The sequence below is a fragment of the Bos indicus genome, chromosome 5 (assembly GCF_029378745.1).
Source record: "Bos indicus isolate NIAB-ARS_2022 breed Sahiwal x Tharparkar chromosome 5, NIAB-ARS_B.indTharparkar_mat_pri_1.0, whole genome shotgun sequence".
Lineage (NCBI taxonomy): Eukaryota > Metazoa > Chordata > Mammalia > Artiodactyla > Bovidae > Bos > Bos indicus.
The window spans coordinates 26915832-26930635 of NC_091764.1; the positions used below are offsets into that span (position 1 = coordinate 26915832).

The 14804-nt window shown below is 47.3% G+C and overlaps 2 protein-coding genes across 10 annotated transcripts in view; one reads left to right on the forward strand and one right to left on the reverse strand.

The window, feature by feature from the left end:
* On the reverse strand, window positions 1–9768 carry ZNF740 (zinc finger protein 740). Of its 5 annotated transcripts, none has more exons than XM_070789033.1 (8): window positions 9633–9768; window positions 8498–8810; window positions 7936–8157; window positions 5983–6132; window positions 5557–5646; window positions 4850–4973; window positions 4439–4557; window positions 1–3508 (listed from the first exon to the last, which is right to left on the reverse strand). In XM_070789033.1, exons 4-8 carry the CDS (start codon window positions 6064–6066, stop codon window positions 3419–3421), a joined length of 507 nt encoding a protein of 168 aa, XP_070645134.1. In that variant the 5' UTR covers window positions 6067–6132; window positions 7936–8157; window positions 8498–8810; window positions 9633–9768; the 3' UTR covers window positions 1–3418. The 5 variants fall into 5 exon arrangements, with proteins under 5 accessions (XP_070645134.1, XP_070645133.1, XP_019816045.1 ...); XM_070789032.1 differs by having other exon boundaries at window positions 8298–8810; XM_019960486.2 differs by lacking the exon at window positions 7936–8157.
* CSAD (cysteine sulfinic acid decarboxylase) overlaps window positions 9103–14804 on the forward strand; it is a 27385-nt gene continuing 21683 nt past the window's right edge. The window contains exon 1 of one of the 5 annotated variants that reach the window (XM_070789025.1): window positions 9103–9249. The gene's annotated coding sequence lies outside the window, so the exon portion shown is untranslated. The other 4 variants (XM_070789024.1, XM_070789028.1, XM_070789023.1 and 1 more) reach the window with 4 other exon arrangements.

The window sequence follows — 14804 nt, forward strand, 5'->3', positions numbered from 1 at the left end:
CTGCCTTGGCTGGTATCTAGCCTCGTTCTATCCTGCTACATTTCTTTTCTTTCCTTATTCAGAACTGATAGCCTGTTTTTACTTTTGCTTGTTGTGCCTCTGTGAAGGGGAGCTCATAGGTGCTGGAAGTTGTGGGGTGGTTGGTTACATTTGGTGGGAAAAAATAAAACTACTTTGGCCCCAGTGAAAAAACTTCTCCCAAGGATGTTCTTCCCAAAGAGGAGATAGTATGTACAAAAGCCCTGTTTTTTATTTAAATATCCTAAATATATCACGAAGGAACATACACTGCACTTTAATGGTAAAAAGATACAAGTTTATAACATCTTATAAAAACTACCATTTAAAAGTGATCTTGTTCATTTGATATTCCCCTCCCCTAATAGCAAAATAAGTATATTAAAAAAAAAAAAAAAGGTGGAGAGGAAGGGTGGGGTGGGAGGGATTAAGATAAAAGCCCCAGGGCCACACAGAGGCAGAGAACATCTGGGGAGAGGGTTAAAAGTTGTGGCGGGACCCCACACCTCATTTAACCCTCTGATATCAAGCCATGGGGCACAATCAGTAGCTAAGTGATGACAAGAGGTTGTTGGAGGTGGGGTGGACGGAAAAGACTTGAGGTGCTGGGAAGGGCAGGGCTGGTGGGGCCTGGTCCAGCAGCCCACCCAGGAACTGGCGCTACTCTTTCCCAGGTCCCTGAATCCCATGTCCTGGTCTCAAGAGCTGGCCCCACCGCCGTTCCCTTCACTCCAGACACACCTGAGGCATCTTTCCAGTGCTAGACCCCACCCAGCAGAGGGGTGGAATGTTGGGCCCAGGAGCCTTTGCAGCGGTTGGTGATCTCCCTGGGGTGTAAGTGGGACTCTTGGGCGCTGTCACTCCTCCTGCCTCTCAGTTCCCCTCTCCTCACAAATCCATGGCCTCATGAACATCAGCACCTGGGCAACTGAGCTAACCACCTGCTCCTGAGTTTCCACTCACCCAGTCCTCGGCAGGGGTGGTTCTGGTATGGCTCTCTGCACATATGCTTAGAAGTTCCCTCTCCCCCACACACCCAAGCAGGAAGCCGAGGCCTGCAGGGGGCCAGGACACATTCGGACCTAAACACACATTCGCACATGCAGGGGCACACCTCACTAATGTGATTCTCTCCACACACAACCCCAATCCTAAGCTGACTAGCTACAGGTGGCAGGGAGCGACATCTTCCACTTGCAAAAGCACCGTCTGGAAGGACAGTTTTCTCAATGTGTCTGAGACAAACCCCAGCCCCCAGCGGGGCTCTCTGAGAGGGGCTGGCTCACATGCAGAAAGAGGCCCTACTTGCAGGGACCAAGAAGGGCTGGTTTCAGGACTCGCCGTCTAGTTTCTGGACCATGTCAAACGTGCCAACACAAAACTGGGCGAGAACAGGCTGCAGGCACGTTCCCCAGCGTTTCCCCATAGGATCTCAGATGCTGTCAGGGAAGAGCTCAAGGGTGCCACGCTTCCTTTCTTTTCCCCAAATCCTCACACCTCAGAGGTATGGAGACCCGCCCCCGCCTGTCCCCACTCCCATCTCCTTCAGAACAGGTAACAGGAGTGTGCTGTTGCCTACCTTTTCTGAGAAAGGAAACCACTTTCTGCAGACTGCCATCTCAGACCCCCCACTGACAGCCTGGTCAGGTTCAGCAAATCTCCATGATTCTTCTGTAATTACTCAGCACACCCCCGTAGGTCAGGAGAGCCCACAACCTGGGAGTCAACCAAACCCCCAGAACCTCCCATAAGGATCCTTTCCTTAGCAGGAAGAAAGAGGGTTTTTATTTCACTTTAGAAAATTCATATTCACAAGCCCTGGCTTGGGTTAGCAACATCCTAACCAGCAGTCTGTTGAATCAATCTTAAAAAAACCCTCCAAAACGAAGCCCTCCAGTCCCCTCAAGCTGAGTTCCTCAGCTCCTCTTGAACCTAAAGGTTCAGGCCTTCAGGTTTTGGGGGAGGGGCAGTCAGGAGAAGCTGTTTCATGCTCATCCTCCCAAGCTGGGGCTAGAGAAGGGTTTGGCTCAATAATATGCCATCTCCAAGCATACAAACACGAACACTCACATACCACACACACACTCACTCACACACCCCTGATCACTTCTGGGGAGGGTGTAGATAAGGTGGTGGTGTCGGAGCAGAGAAGAGCAAAAAATATAGTTAAGAGTAAAACCTACATCAGGTTTCTCCTTCGGTGTTTTCTCCGCAGCCCCCTCCCCACCCCCCCACAGTTCTTTTTGTGTAGGGACGGCCATCAAGAAGGAAGCCAAGATCTTTTCCTTTGGGACCAAAAGCTAGACCCCTATCTCCTCTACCTGAACACAGTGATAGGACGTGAGCGCGGAGAACAGCACAACACTGCTCAACAGTCACGTCAGGGGACACCAAATTTCTGTGTCTTCAACAGCTGTCACCGAACTTGGGGCTAGTCTTGGGTGGTTCCTAAGAGGGCACAAGGAGAAAGAACCCACTGTATCATCTGCGACTCCTTGCTCGACACCTCTGTCTGGCTTAGGAGTCAGTCAGTATCAGCGAGGTAGCCAAAAACTATCTCCAAGATCAACTACCCAAGGAGAGAAAGGGAAGGGGCTTCAAGGGCCACTCTCACCCAAGTTTCCTCCAAAAGGCACTTGAGCTGACCCCATTAGGTACCAGTGTGGCACCGGCCACTGCAATAGCCCAGGCCACAGCTCCTGCTCTTCCCTGAAGGAAATGAGAGGTACCTGCCCACTCTTCCTGGACCCAGCCCTTGTCTGCTCCCCCCACTGCTCTTCCTTTTGTCCCTACAGTGTATAAGGAGGCCAAAGTAAGCACAGCCGCCACCCTGATCCTATTCTCCTTCAAACAGGAGGTGAGGTACAGGGCTGTGGAACATCAAGGATCAACTGCAACTAAAAACTCAATTTGGGGGAGGGCTGGACCAGCCATAGTCCCTGCTTTAACCAGGACTCTATACCTCCATATTACCTATTTCCACAGTGTGCCTGTTGAAACTGCTTTTGGATAAACAAAAACAAGAACAGAACAAACAAACCCCTCTCCCCAGTCTCCTCCATTTCAGCTGCCAGCGGGAGTCCAGGGTTGTGGGAGCCACGCTTCAGTCTTGGTCCTGCACCTTGAGTCCCCACCTGTGACCTCAGCCGAGGGTCTGGGGACTAGCTTCCCTACCCAGGAATGCTGAAGGAACTTCCCCGAGATACTCAGAGTCTCAGATTATTTACAGAGCTGAAGCTCTGGGGCCTGCCGTCCCCTGATGCACTCTTCCGGTCTCCTGGGTCCACTCCTCCAGGAGGGAGACAGGTACAGACGGGGCGGCGGTGGGACCATCAGACCAGAGGGGGTGCACTCTTCGGTGGATTCTTCTGATTACTCCCACCACCCGGGGCCCCTGCGCCTAGAGAGAAAACTGCCCGTCGGAAGTCTTGGACTGGCACCCTTGGCACATCCGTTTGTGTCTGAGTAATCGATCTGTCCGAGAAAAACACTGAGAAGAAACGGAGGGTTAAGTGCCTGAGAGAAGAAACTTGGTTACCTATTGGCTCGAGCTGTCCTTCCCAAATGGGAGAGGCGCACGTCCCATTCTACATTCCCTTGGCATGTACACAGACAGTGTGAGTGCACAGTGGTTAGGAACACAACACTGAAGTCTCAATCCTGGCCTAGCACGCAGTAGCCACGCAACCCTGGGCAAGCTATCTCAGCCCTGAATGTGTCCACTCGTCTGTAAAATGGGGCTAAAGGTACCTACTCACAGAGCGGCTGCTTCATTTATCATGTATTTATTCAGTATCTCAAGGCAGGTACAGTTCCTGGGGCTGAGGACAGAGTGGAGAACCAGCGGGACAAAGTCTCTGCCCCACAGAGCTTTCATACTAGTGTTCTGCAGATACAGCCTGAGAGCGTGGAGCAAAGCTTGAGACCCAGCAAGGCATCCAGAAAGTGCTCACTGTTATCATTTCTCATCTCTTGTTTGTGTCTCGTTTTGGTCCTGGATTTTATACTCACAACACATCAGATATTGACCGCTCCCTCAGGGCAGGAATTTTTCTCTCTTCCTCCTAAGTGCACCTGTCCTGAAGTTCCATTCAATGTGTCTCTAATCCCTGATCTGCTGTGTCCTTGGGAAACTCAACCTCTCTAAACCTCAATTTCCCCATGGGCAAAATGAAGGCCACACAGCTACCTCATGGAGTTAATGTGAAGGTAACGTCACACATGGTCTCACTGTGCCTGGTACAGGCAGAGAAAGATATACCCATATAAGGCCAGAAAGATATACCTCACCCCGATGTACTAACACCATCATGGCCAGGAATGCGAGATGGCCCCTTGTTAAGCAGGGAGTAGGGGCGAGCCCTGGCTATTGGGGAAGAAAGTTTGTGTGTGGGTGTGAATGCATGACACGTGAGCTTACCTGGTGACACCGTTCACACTGGTAGGGCTTTTCCCCACTGTGTACACGCTTGTGACGCTCCAGGTGGTACTTCTGGATGAAACGCATATCACATATGTCACACTCAAATGGCTTCTCACCTGGCCCAATCAGAGAGAAGGGAGCATCAGGAGGTATACATGGCAGGGACCTCACTCCAGGTATTTTCCCAGAAATCTTTATCTTTTACTAACGTGTCAACAGCTAATGGGGAAAGGTCCCCAAAGCTGCTGGTCTCAGCAACACCAGATACATACAATCTCTTCTGCCTCATTCACTTACCTTCTTCCCCTACTTCTAATACTCCTTAAAATAAACCCAACAGGAGCTACATACAAATGTAACACAAACTATGGACTATGCTCCCCCTCTGAATGTGAGCAAGAGACTTACCGGTATGAATAAGGATGTGCCTCTTGAGGTGATAACTGCTCCTAAAGGCTCCAAAGCAGTGTTCACAAACAAAATTTTTGGGAATCTTTACTTGAAAAGAACCATTTTGTTCCACTACCACCACCTGGGGGCAAGAGTCAGGCGCATCATGAGGCTACCCTATCCCTCTGCCCCTTCTTGCCTCCATTCTGCCCTGGCCCTATTTTCAACTGCTGGACAAAGTAACTTCTCTGATGCTGTCATCTCCCACATCCCTCAGAGTTGAGAGACCCTTGGAGGAAGGAGGCAGGGTGAGCAAGCTGTCTGCTTGGTCAAACCTCACACTCTGAACTGACCTTAGAGGGAGACTGCCTGCCCCTCTGCCACAGGACCTCATGCTCCCCCGACCCTCCCCTTACCAAGGATGTTTCACAGAGAGCAGAGATCAACTGCCAAAGTGGTCTCTGGATGGAGCCAGGGTGACTCACTCACCAGCTGTGAGGAGAGCTCAGGGCTGAGCCAGAGAGGGAAGAAAGAAGAGGGCTGCCTTATTCCCAAACTGAATCAGTTTGGGCGTTTCCCCATTACCTGCCTTTTTCTTCTTTTTTTGGCCACTCTGCGTGGCTTGTGGGATCTCAGTTCCCTGACCAGGGGATGAACCCAAGCACTCAACAATGAAAGCGTGGAGTCCTAATCATTGGACTGCCAAGGAATTCCCCATTACCTGCCTTTTTAACAGTCTTTTTTGAATGAGAGGCCTCAGCCAAGCTGTCATCGTCTTTGCGGCTCCGGGATTTATCACTGTCTTTTCGGTGGCCCTTTAAATACAAATCAAATCTAAATGCACAGTCAATCTGAGAACACAAGACAGGAAGCCAAAAAGGTGCTTTGAGACAACTTGTGAATCACCTGCCCCAGAGGTTTAGAGAAAGTACGCATCCATCTCCTCTCCAAGCACCTTGGTTTTAACGAGCTGTTGTACAGGAAAGACCTTCCTTTCCTGTACCCTCTAAAATACCCATACTCATGGCCCAGCTGTATCCCCTTTCCCACTTCCCTAAACAAAAGCACTGAGGACTCAGAGCTGGGCACCTCCTGGCAGAGAGCTTGGGCCACCCGACCCCCAGGTGCCGCAATGGGCTCAAGTGCTGTACCTGACTCGAGCACCTCAGCACATCAGGGCTACCTGCCCGCTCTCCATTCTCGGCCTGCTTGCTGGCAATCTGGCTCAGCATCATCTTCTTGCTGGCTGCAGTGGGAACCAAACTCACACCTGCTAGGCCTTCACAAGCCAGGAGACTTGCCTAAGTTGAAAGGAGATGAGGTGTCAGGTCACCTGGCAGGGCAGGGCAAAAACAGACTGCCAATTTCCAAAGAACTACCTTAAACACCCAGCTACTAACATGCGGCTTCTCTCCAAGGAGCGTTCCTCCTCACCACAAAACCCTGCTTCCTTCGAGAGTCCTCCCTAACTCATCTCACCAGGACTAGTTATTCATTTTGTCAGCTGTCAGCATTCAGACACAGACTAAGTGAATAATCAGATGCTACTGACGCTTTTGTCATTAGCACTGTGCTGGGTAAAGTGTCTATCTATACATTACTTTGAAGCTACACGAGGCTTAGAAATACCAAGAGTCCGTCCTGTTGACCCACTGACATGGGAGATTTCTGAGGGAACTTCCTTCTTTCTCTCTTGATGACACTTAGCTACACAGAACCCGCTTCTGACTGGCAGATCTCACTGGTGCCAAATGTATAGTCTATCAAGCTCTACAAACGTGTACCAGTAAAATTAGGTCATTTCTCCCTTTAGATTTAAAATTCTCTAAGTGCTGTCAAATATAAAAATTTTATATTTTATAACAAAGATGACAATTAAACCACTTGGGAAGATTTTGGAGTTGAATATACAATTTCTCTTCCTCCTCCCCGTCCTCACCATTCATGTGTGCATATTCACATTTCTCACAGTCCTTGCTCTACATAGTTTAAAAATTACTTAAGTAAGGGATATTTAGGAAAATTGCTACATTCTTCAAACTGACTTTATTTAGCCAACACTAGACAATATCCTTTTCTTACTGAAGAAACACTTTTAAGAAACAGTTGGTCAGCAAACTTCCATGAGTAATTTAAAAAGAAATTCCTTTCAGGTGATCAGTACATCCCAGGAACTCCCCCTCTCATCTTCAAGGACTTCAGAGGGAAAGGTCTGGAGGCAAGACTTAACTCTGCTGTTTGCGTTGTACAATCTCAGGCAGATTACTCCACCTCTTTAAGCCTCAGTTTCCTTAAATGCAAAATGTTCACCATGGTATCTACCCTCACAGGGTTGATGAGTTAACATACAAAAGCAGCACCCCAGTACAAAGTTAGCAGTTAGGGAAAAGCAGTCTTCTCAGAGCTAGAGTGAACAGGATGCTGTGAAGTGGGTTGCCAACAAAGGAAGAAGAAACTGCACGGCTCCTCCTCTGCATGGAAAAGAAGGAAGCTATGCATGCAGCTGGAAGAAAGCCAGTGATTTCTTCCTGGTGAGGCTGGTAGGGGAGGGTCCCTGGAAGGAAGCTGGCAAAAGCTCCAGGGATGCTACAGACAGCTTTTCTCCCCAGATAACTACAATAACCTGTTGAGCCATCCTGTCTCTCCAATCCATCTTGTATCCCCACAAGGCGGATTTGGAAGGACAAGTACCTTCCAAATACACTGATCTGACGTCACTCTCCTGCTTAACACTCTTCAGAGAGTCCCCATTCCTTATGGAATACAGTTTAATTCCCCAGTAAGGGATAAAAACCCTTCAGTCACACTCAGCTTACTTCTCCAGGAAACAACTCCCTCACCCTAACGTGGCCGTCTATCACTATCTCCTGTCTTTAGCCATCCACCCCGCACCCCAATCCTTTCCTCCGTAACTAGCAAACTGCCCGCAGTACTCCCCAGCTCACCACATCCTCCCAGGACTCTAAGTCTCTGCCCAGGCAGTTGTCCTTGTCTGAACGCCCTGTTCTACTTGTTTATTTAGCAAAATCCTATGCATCCTTCCAGCTTCAACTTCTTTTTTCATCCAGGCAAAAGGCTCATTCCCTCCTCTACGGTGTACATACCTCTATTATTGCATATTCCTTCAATCAACAGACTCATTGAGTCTGTACTACTAGCCAGCCACCACGCAGTGTTGTGTATATAAAGATAAATAACAGATTGTCTCTTCATCTCCCCCAACCCCAACCCAACTAGCCTGGAAGCCTGCTGGGGTCAGGGTCAATTTTATTCATCTTTGTATCCCCAGCACAATGCCTTGCATGTAACAGGAGCTCAATAAATTCCTGTTGGAAAAAAAACAAATGAAGCATTCACCAGACTGTTTACTCCCTCATGCCCCTCAAAAGTTACTGTACCAAGTGTAAACTGAGTACATGTTGCTTTGTAAATGTCCCATCAAGGCCTGTGATGCAGTATAGCCTACCTCCTTCATTTGACTGGAAGCTCCCTGAAGGCAGGGGCTGTGGCCTGTCTCCTTTCCTTCCTCTAGATCTCCCCCTGGTGTTTAATACAGAGCTTGGCTCACTGGGTTGGTCAATATGTTGACTAAGGCAGCATTCAAGAGTGAAACTGCAAACACGCTTCCCAGTGATCTTGAAGGAGGAGGACTCTAGAGCTTTTTACCTGAGCCATGCTGATTTCTCACTTAATGCAACTCAAAAGTTCGAGTTTCTTGCTCCACCTTTCCTTAAGACACTGTTGTTTGAAGAACTGTCACCAAATCACTGTAACAACTCTTTCGTGTCCCTTCAGTCCTGCTGCCATACTGAAATGCCTTTGTCTTCAAACAGAATTTAGTGTCCTCCAAAGTAAAGATAGATGTTCCAAGAATCCCTGGTCTCTGCTCGGCTCCTGCCTATTGTCTGAAGAAAAAGGCTGCCAGTCTCAGTTTTCCAGCTGAATTCTCTGAATGAAATTCACGATTTGTTTCAGAAACCTGAAACCAGAAAGGGAAATGGAGCTGTTAGGTGCAACATTCTCAGGCCATACAACCTTCAGTGGGCTGAACTATTTTGCCAGGTGCTCTCTGTGCAACTCTAAACGAAGACATCAGAGTTCTCTTTCTAGGTCATGAGAAGAAACTGGTCTCCAGGCCCTCGACAGGAGTAAAAGTAACTTCGGCCTCTAGTGGAGGCACTGCAGCAGGCCAACTGCTAGGATTTGCCAACTTAGGACTGGAAGGAGGCGGAGGCTCTCTAGGGCTTTTGTGTCCAGTGGGCTGGCCCACGAAGCTCGCACTCTATCAAGGCGACCCGAAGTGGGGTAGAGAAAAGCTCAGGGGTTAACGCTGGGCGCTTCAGCAGCAGGCAGAAACCGGACCAGCAGTACAAGCCCAGGCCGGCCCACACGTGTGCATTCTCCGAGACCGCCCCAAGGTACGTAAACTCGCTGCGGAGGTGGAAGACCAGGAGGCGAAGCCCGACGCTGCGCGTTCCCTCCCATCTTCCCTCCCTCCCTCCCTCCAACCAGCCAGCCAGCCAGCCGCTGCGCCCGCCGCACGCACCCGGAGAGCCCAGGAGCGCGCAAGGTGCGTGCTCGCGCCCGCGTCCCTTCCGAGCAAGCCCCCTCAGTCCGGCCGGTGACGCGACCGCACGGTGGTGTGCACGCAGCCCCTACCTCTCCTCGGGAGCGCCCCCCTTCGCCCCGGGCCCCTCCTTCCCGCCCCTCCCCCTTCCCGCGCGGTGCCCCACGGCCTGCGAGCTGCTGGAGCGCTGCCGCCTGCCTCCACAACGCTGCGCTCCCTGGGGCGTGCTCTTACCTGCCAGGCGCGGCCTCCCGCTGTCTCCCCCGCTGCGCGGCGCCTCCTCCAGGCCGCAGCACTCCGTGCCAGCCCCGTGGCCGCCGCTGCCCCCACCGGGACCGAGGCAAGTTTACAAACACCAACCAGGGGCCCCTTTCCCCGGAAGCACTTCCCCTCCCCCTCCGTCCTCTCCTCTGTGCAGCACTATCCACTTCCGGGCGGGGGCAGACAGAAAGGGGGTGAGGCTGAGGGCGCACCGAGGGAGTGCAGCTGGTGAGTGGGCAGTGCCGACGGCGCGCAGAAGGACGGGAAAAGGGCCGACCGGCGGTACGGCGCGTGCGCCGTGTTGCGGACGCGCCCCTGCGGCCATCTTTATTCAGGGCAGGAAAGAAGGCCCTGAAATGTTGGTATGCCGAGTGTTTGTTGAGGGTTTTGCTAGGTGAGTTTGTTAGGATTCCTTGAAGAAGCGTCATCACTTTCCCTTTCTCGCAGATGTTCTCCCTGTCGCTTATGAGTCTGGAGCCCCAAATAGTGCCAGAATAGTTAGTACCAGGCCTTTCACGTAGCTCTGTCGAGATCATCTTTACCCGAGCCTTTCCATCAGGCGCAGATCTGCAGATTCCGAGGGCCCCCCGTCAGCTGGGAGGGAAGTTTTTTGCACTATCTTGCTGAGTACACTCAACTCCAGTCTGAGAAAGGATTCCCTGGCATATTAATCGCACTCCGAAGCCTTTGATTTCCTCATACCACTTCCGCCTTTATTTCTAGACCGTCCAGTATGTAATATTGGCTTCCTCACTTCCGAAAACGCATAGGACTCTCCGGTTGTTGTTCAGTAGCTCAGTCGTGTCCGACTCTTTGGGACCCCATGGACTTAAAGCACGCCAGGCTTCCTGTCCTTCACTGTCTCGCAGAGCTTGCTCAGACTCATGTCTGTTGAGTCCGTGATACCGTCCAACCATCTCATCTTCTGTCGTCCCTTTCTGCCTTCAGTCTTTCCCAGCATCAGTGTCTTTTCTAGAGTCGGCTCTTCGCCTCAGATATACTGGAGCTTCAGCATCAGTCCCTGCAATGAATATTCAGGCTTGATATCCTTTAGAGTTGACTGGTTGGATCCCCTTGCAGTCCAAGGGACTCTCAAGAGTCTTCTCCAACATTACAGTTCAAAAGCATCAATTCTAAAGCGCTCAGCCTTCTTTATGGTTCAGCTCTTACAGCTGTACATGACTACTGGAAAAACCATAGCTTTGACTAGACGGATCTTTGTTGGCAAAGTAATGTCTCTGCTTTTTAATACCAGATTGGTTATAGCTTTTCTTCCAGGAAGCAAACGTCTTTTAATTTCATGGCTCTAGTCACCATCTGCAGTGATTTTGGAGCCCAAGAAAATAAAGTCTGTCACTATTTCCATTGTTTCCCCATCTGTTGGCCATGAAGTAATGGGACCGGATGCCATGATCTTAGTTTTTTGAATGTTGAGTTTTTTATTTCTTCATAGTGCTTCCGCCTTTATTTCTAGACCATCCAGCATCTAACTTTGGCTTTCTCCCCGAAAAGGCATAGGGCTCTCCTCAGTAGGAAACTGTGGTCTCATTGGAGATTTGGCAATGCAGGGTGGCCTGTTGGCCCAGCTACATTAGGAAAACTCCAGCCTTTCTTTAAATTCTGTTCCCAACTTGCCTGCTAAAGATGGGCTTCCCCAGTGACTCAGAGGGTAAAAAAATTCTGCCTGCAATGCAGAAGACCTGGGTTCGGTCCCTGGGTTGGGAAGATCGCCTGAAGAAGGAAATGGGAACCCACTCCATTATTCTTACCTGGATAGTTCCACGGATGGAGGAGCCTGGCTGGCCACAGACCATGGGATTGCAGAGAGTTGGATGCGACTGCGGGACTAACACTTTCACTTTCTGCTAGAGATGGACTATGCATTAATGCACTTGATGGAAGGAAATGTCCATTTTATTTAGGTGCTGTCAGGTTGTGAGTGTAGGGGAATTAACGGAGATGCCTAAATAAATAAAAAAAATCTTTGTTTATGAATGAAGACAATTTCCAGCCACTTTATGTACATAGATTTCGTTTCTGTGAGCACTTCATTTTTTTTACCAATTGACAGCAAATCTTTGTGGTCTTAAGATCATCATACAACAGATAAAATTGAGTGAGATTATCAGAAATAAATCTTTAATTAAGAAAAAAAATAGCTCAGGGACTTCTTTGGTGGTCCACTGATTAAGAATCCCCGTTATAATGGGGAGGGGGTAGGATGGGCGTTCCATGCTTGGTGGAGGAACTAAGATTCCACATGCCATTGGGCAGTTAAGCCCGTGTGCTGCAACTCCCTAGAGGGCTGCTGCAACTAACACCTGATTCAGCCAATAAATACTTTAAAAAAATAGCTCATGCTTATTTTAATAAGTCCACACAGCACAAAAAAATTAAAAGGCAAAAAAAATGTTGCCATCTGAAGGTAGTCACTTTTATCAGTTTGTTGTATATACAACCAGGCTTCTTCCTATGTTCATAAAAACTTTTTTTTTTTTCATCCAGAATTTGTTTTTGAGCACCACAGTGGACCAGACAAAAGTGTTTTACACATCTTCTAAGTAGTTTCACATTTTAAAAATTGTTTCAGTATTCCAGAAATTTGTATTTTAGTTTGTCTAGGCCCATCCTCAATGAACATTCAGGTTAGTTTCAGTTTTTTTGTTTTATAAACCATGCTGTATGAACATCCTTATAGTGATCCTTTTGTTTTTATAGATTTATAGGTAGGAAATGGGCATTTAAAATTTTAATAGGTCCTGTGAAATTGAATTTCAGGGGTTTGTAACAGTTTACACATTCAGAGCCATGTGTAAAAGTCCCCAGTTCCTGCAATCTTGGCAATACTGGATGCTATGATTTTTTTATACAGTTGCCAACTTGACAGGTAAAAAATAGTAATTTTATTATTTTAATTTGCATATCATTAATAGTGAAGTTGAGCATCTCTTGTTGCTTTTTAACCATTTAATTGTTTTTGTAAACTGCCTATTCACATCTCTTGCCTGTTAAGGAAAAAGTAGATCGTTTGTCTACTTTGTATTGATTGGTAGAAATCTCCATGTTACACTAACTTTTCATTTGTCATATGCTTTTAAAATTTTTTTCTCTTATTTTTCATTTATCTTTGAACTTTTTTTTAGAGTGGAAGTTGTGTTTTGTGGGAAAATATTTGAAACATTTCTATGAAAATAGTTACAAGAAAAGAGTGTTTACAATCAACACTAATATTCTATTAGAGATCCTGGCCATCCAAAAGTCATTATTTATTTATTTTTGGCTTCGCTGGGTCTTCGTTTCTGCAAGTGGGCTTTCTTTAGTTGCAGTGCCTGGGTTTCTCATTGCGACAGCTTCTCATTTCAGAGTGTGGACTCTAGGGCGTGTGGGCTTCAGTAGTTGCAGTGTACGGGCTTCGTTGCCCCACAGCATGTGGAGTCTTCCTGGAGCAGGGATAGGACTCCTGCCCCCTGCATTGGCAGGCGATTCTTAACCACTGGACCACCAGGAAACTCCAATTTTCATATTTTTATATTCAGTATTTTCACATGATCTATCCATTCACAAAGAGAATCAAATTGACAAAATACTAAAGCCAGTGAGTTCAGCTGCATCGCCACATGTATGATTAACAAACAACTTATATAAATAAAATATGAGAACAATAATCAACCATAAAAATATCGTAGAAAGATATCATTCACAATAAAAAAGTTTACATTTGTAGACATAAATTTAACAGGAAATTGGCAAGTTATGTGTTAAAATCAGATTATTTTAGTGGAAGACAAAAAGGGCTTGATTATTATGATTTTTGACTGTGCCTCATGGCTTGTGGGATCTTAGTTACCTGACCCGGGCTTGAACCTGGACCAGGGCAAAGCACTCACTAGTCCACCAGGAACTTCCCCAAATGCTTGATTAGGTGGAGTTTTATCATATCTGTGAATAGGAAGACTTAATATTATAGAGACAAAGTTTTTGCTTTAGATTAAGTTAAATTATTATTAAAACAGGACTTTGCATGGAACTTAAAGTGACTTTTAAATTTGTAAGGAAAGGAATAATTGGAAGAGAGCAAAGACCATTTTGGAAAACAGTGAGTAGGTAAAACGATGATGGGGCAGGGGAAGTAAAGGCATGAATCATCTTTAACCACTTTAATGTGTCTTTCTTTAAACCGAATTTTTAAAGTTTTATGTAGTTAAATCTGCCTGTGGTTTTGGGGTTTTTGTGAAATGCTACCTCAATATTATAAAAATATTTCCCTGTATTTCCTTCTGGTATTCTTAGAGTTGTATATTTTCTGTTTTACGCCTTTACCTCAGCTGCAGTTTATTTTTGTGTGTGGTGAGAAGTCGTGAGAAATGCCAGATTTAAAAGGGACTGGTGATGTAGCAGGAAAGGTCCTCGCCTAGATGTCACCTTTGTCATCTTGGACAAATTAATTTCACTCTGTCTGGTGCAAGAGTCCTTGACTTGAAGATGAGAGTCAGGCTAATTCTAGCGCTCCTGTGAAGCCCATAGGTGAAAAGTCTTTAAGAAGAAAGAAAAAACCCTTTGCATATCTTCTGAAGTATCATTAATACTGATTTTTGGTTTATACACATCATATGTAAGTGAAGTGAAACATTTTTCAGAACCTGGAAACAGTTTATTCAAGTTTGTGCAAGAGACATCTGTTCTGCTGTCTACCTGTTACCTTGCCGACTCAACACCCACATTAGTGATGGCTCCAGGTCTTGTGTGTAGTGTTTTCTCCCCTTCTAGATTGTAAATTCCTGGGTGAGGGGAGAGAGGTCTAAGTCTTATCCTTAAGTAAAGCACCAAATAGAAAATAGGCATTCAGGAAAAGTATTAATTTTCATCTTTCCCACTACTACTACTTGGCAGAAGGAAGAGAAGAGTGGGAAAGATGAAGACAGATATTTTCCTGAATGCTTATTTTGTATTTGGTGCTTTATTTAAAGGGCTTCCCAGGTGGCGCAGTGGTAAAGAATTTGCCTGCCAATGCAAGAGATGCAAGAGATACAGGTTTGATCCCTGAGTTGGGAAGATCCCCTGGAGAAGGAAATGGCAACCCCCTCCAATATTCTTGCCTGGAGAACTACCATGGACAGAGGAGCCTGGTGGGCTACAGTCCTTGGG

What these genes read in the sequence shown, in the direction of transcription:
- ZNF740 (XM_019960486.2), bottom strand. An exon ending in CAAAAAAGACTGTTAAAAAG is followed by an intron (nt 4,974 to 5,556) that starts GCAGGTAATGGG and finishes TCTTGCCCCCAG; the next exon opens with GTGGTGGTAGTGGAACAAAA. An exon ending in AGTGTGAACGGTGTCACCAG is followed by an intron (nt 3,509 to 4,438) that starts GTAAGCTCACGT and finishes GTTTCTTCTCAG; the next exon opens with TGTTTTTCTCGGACAGATCG.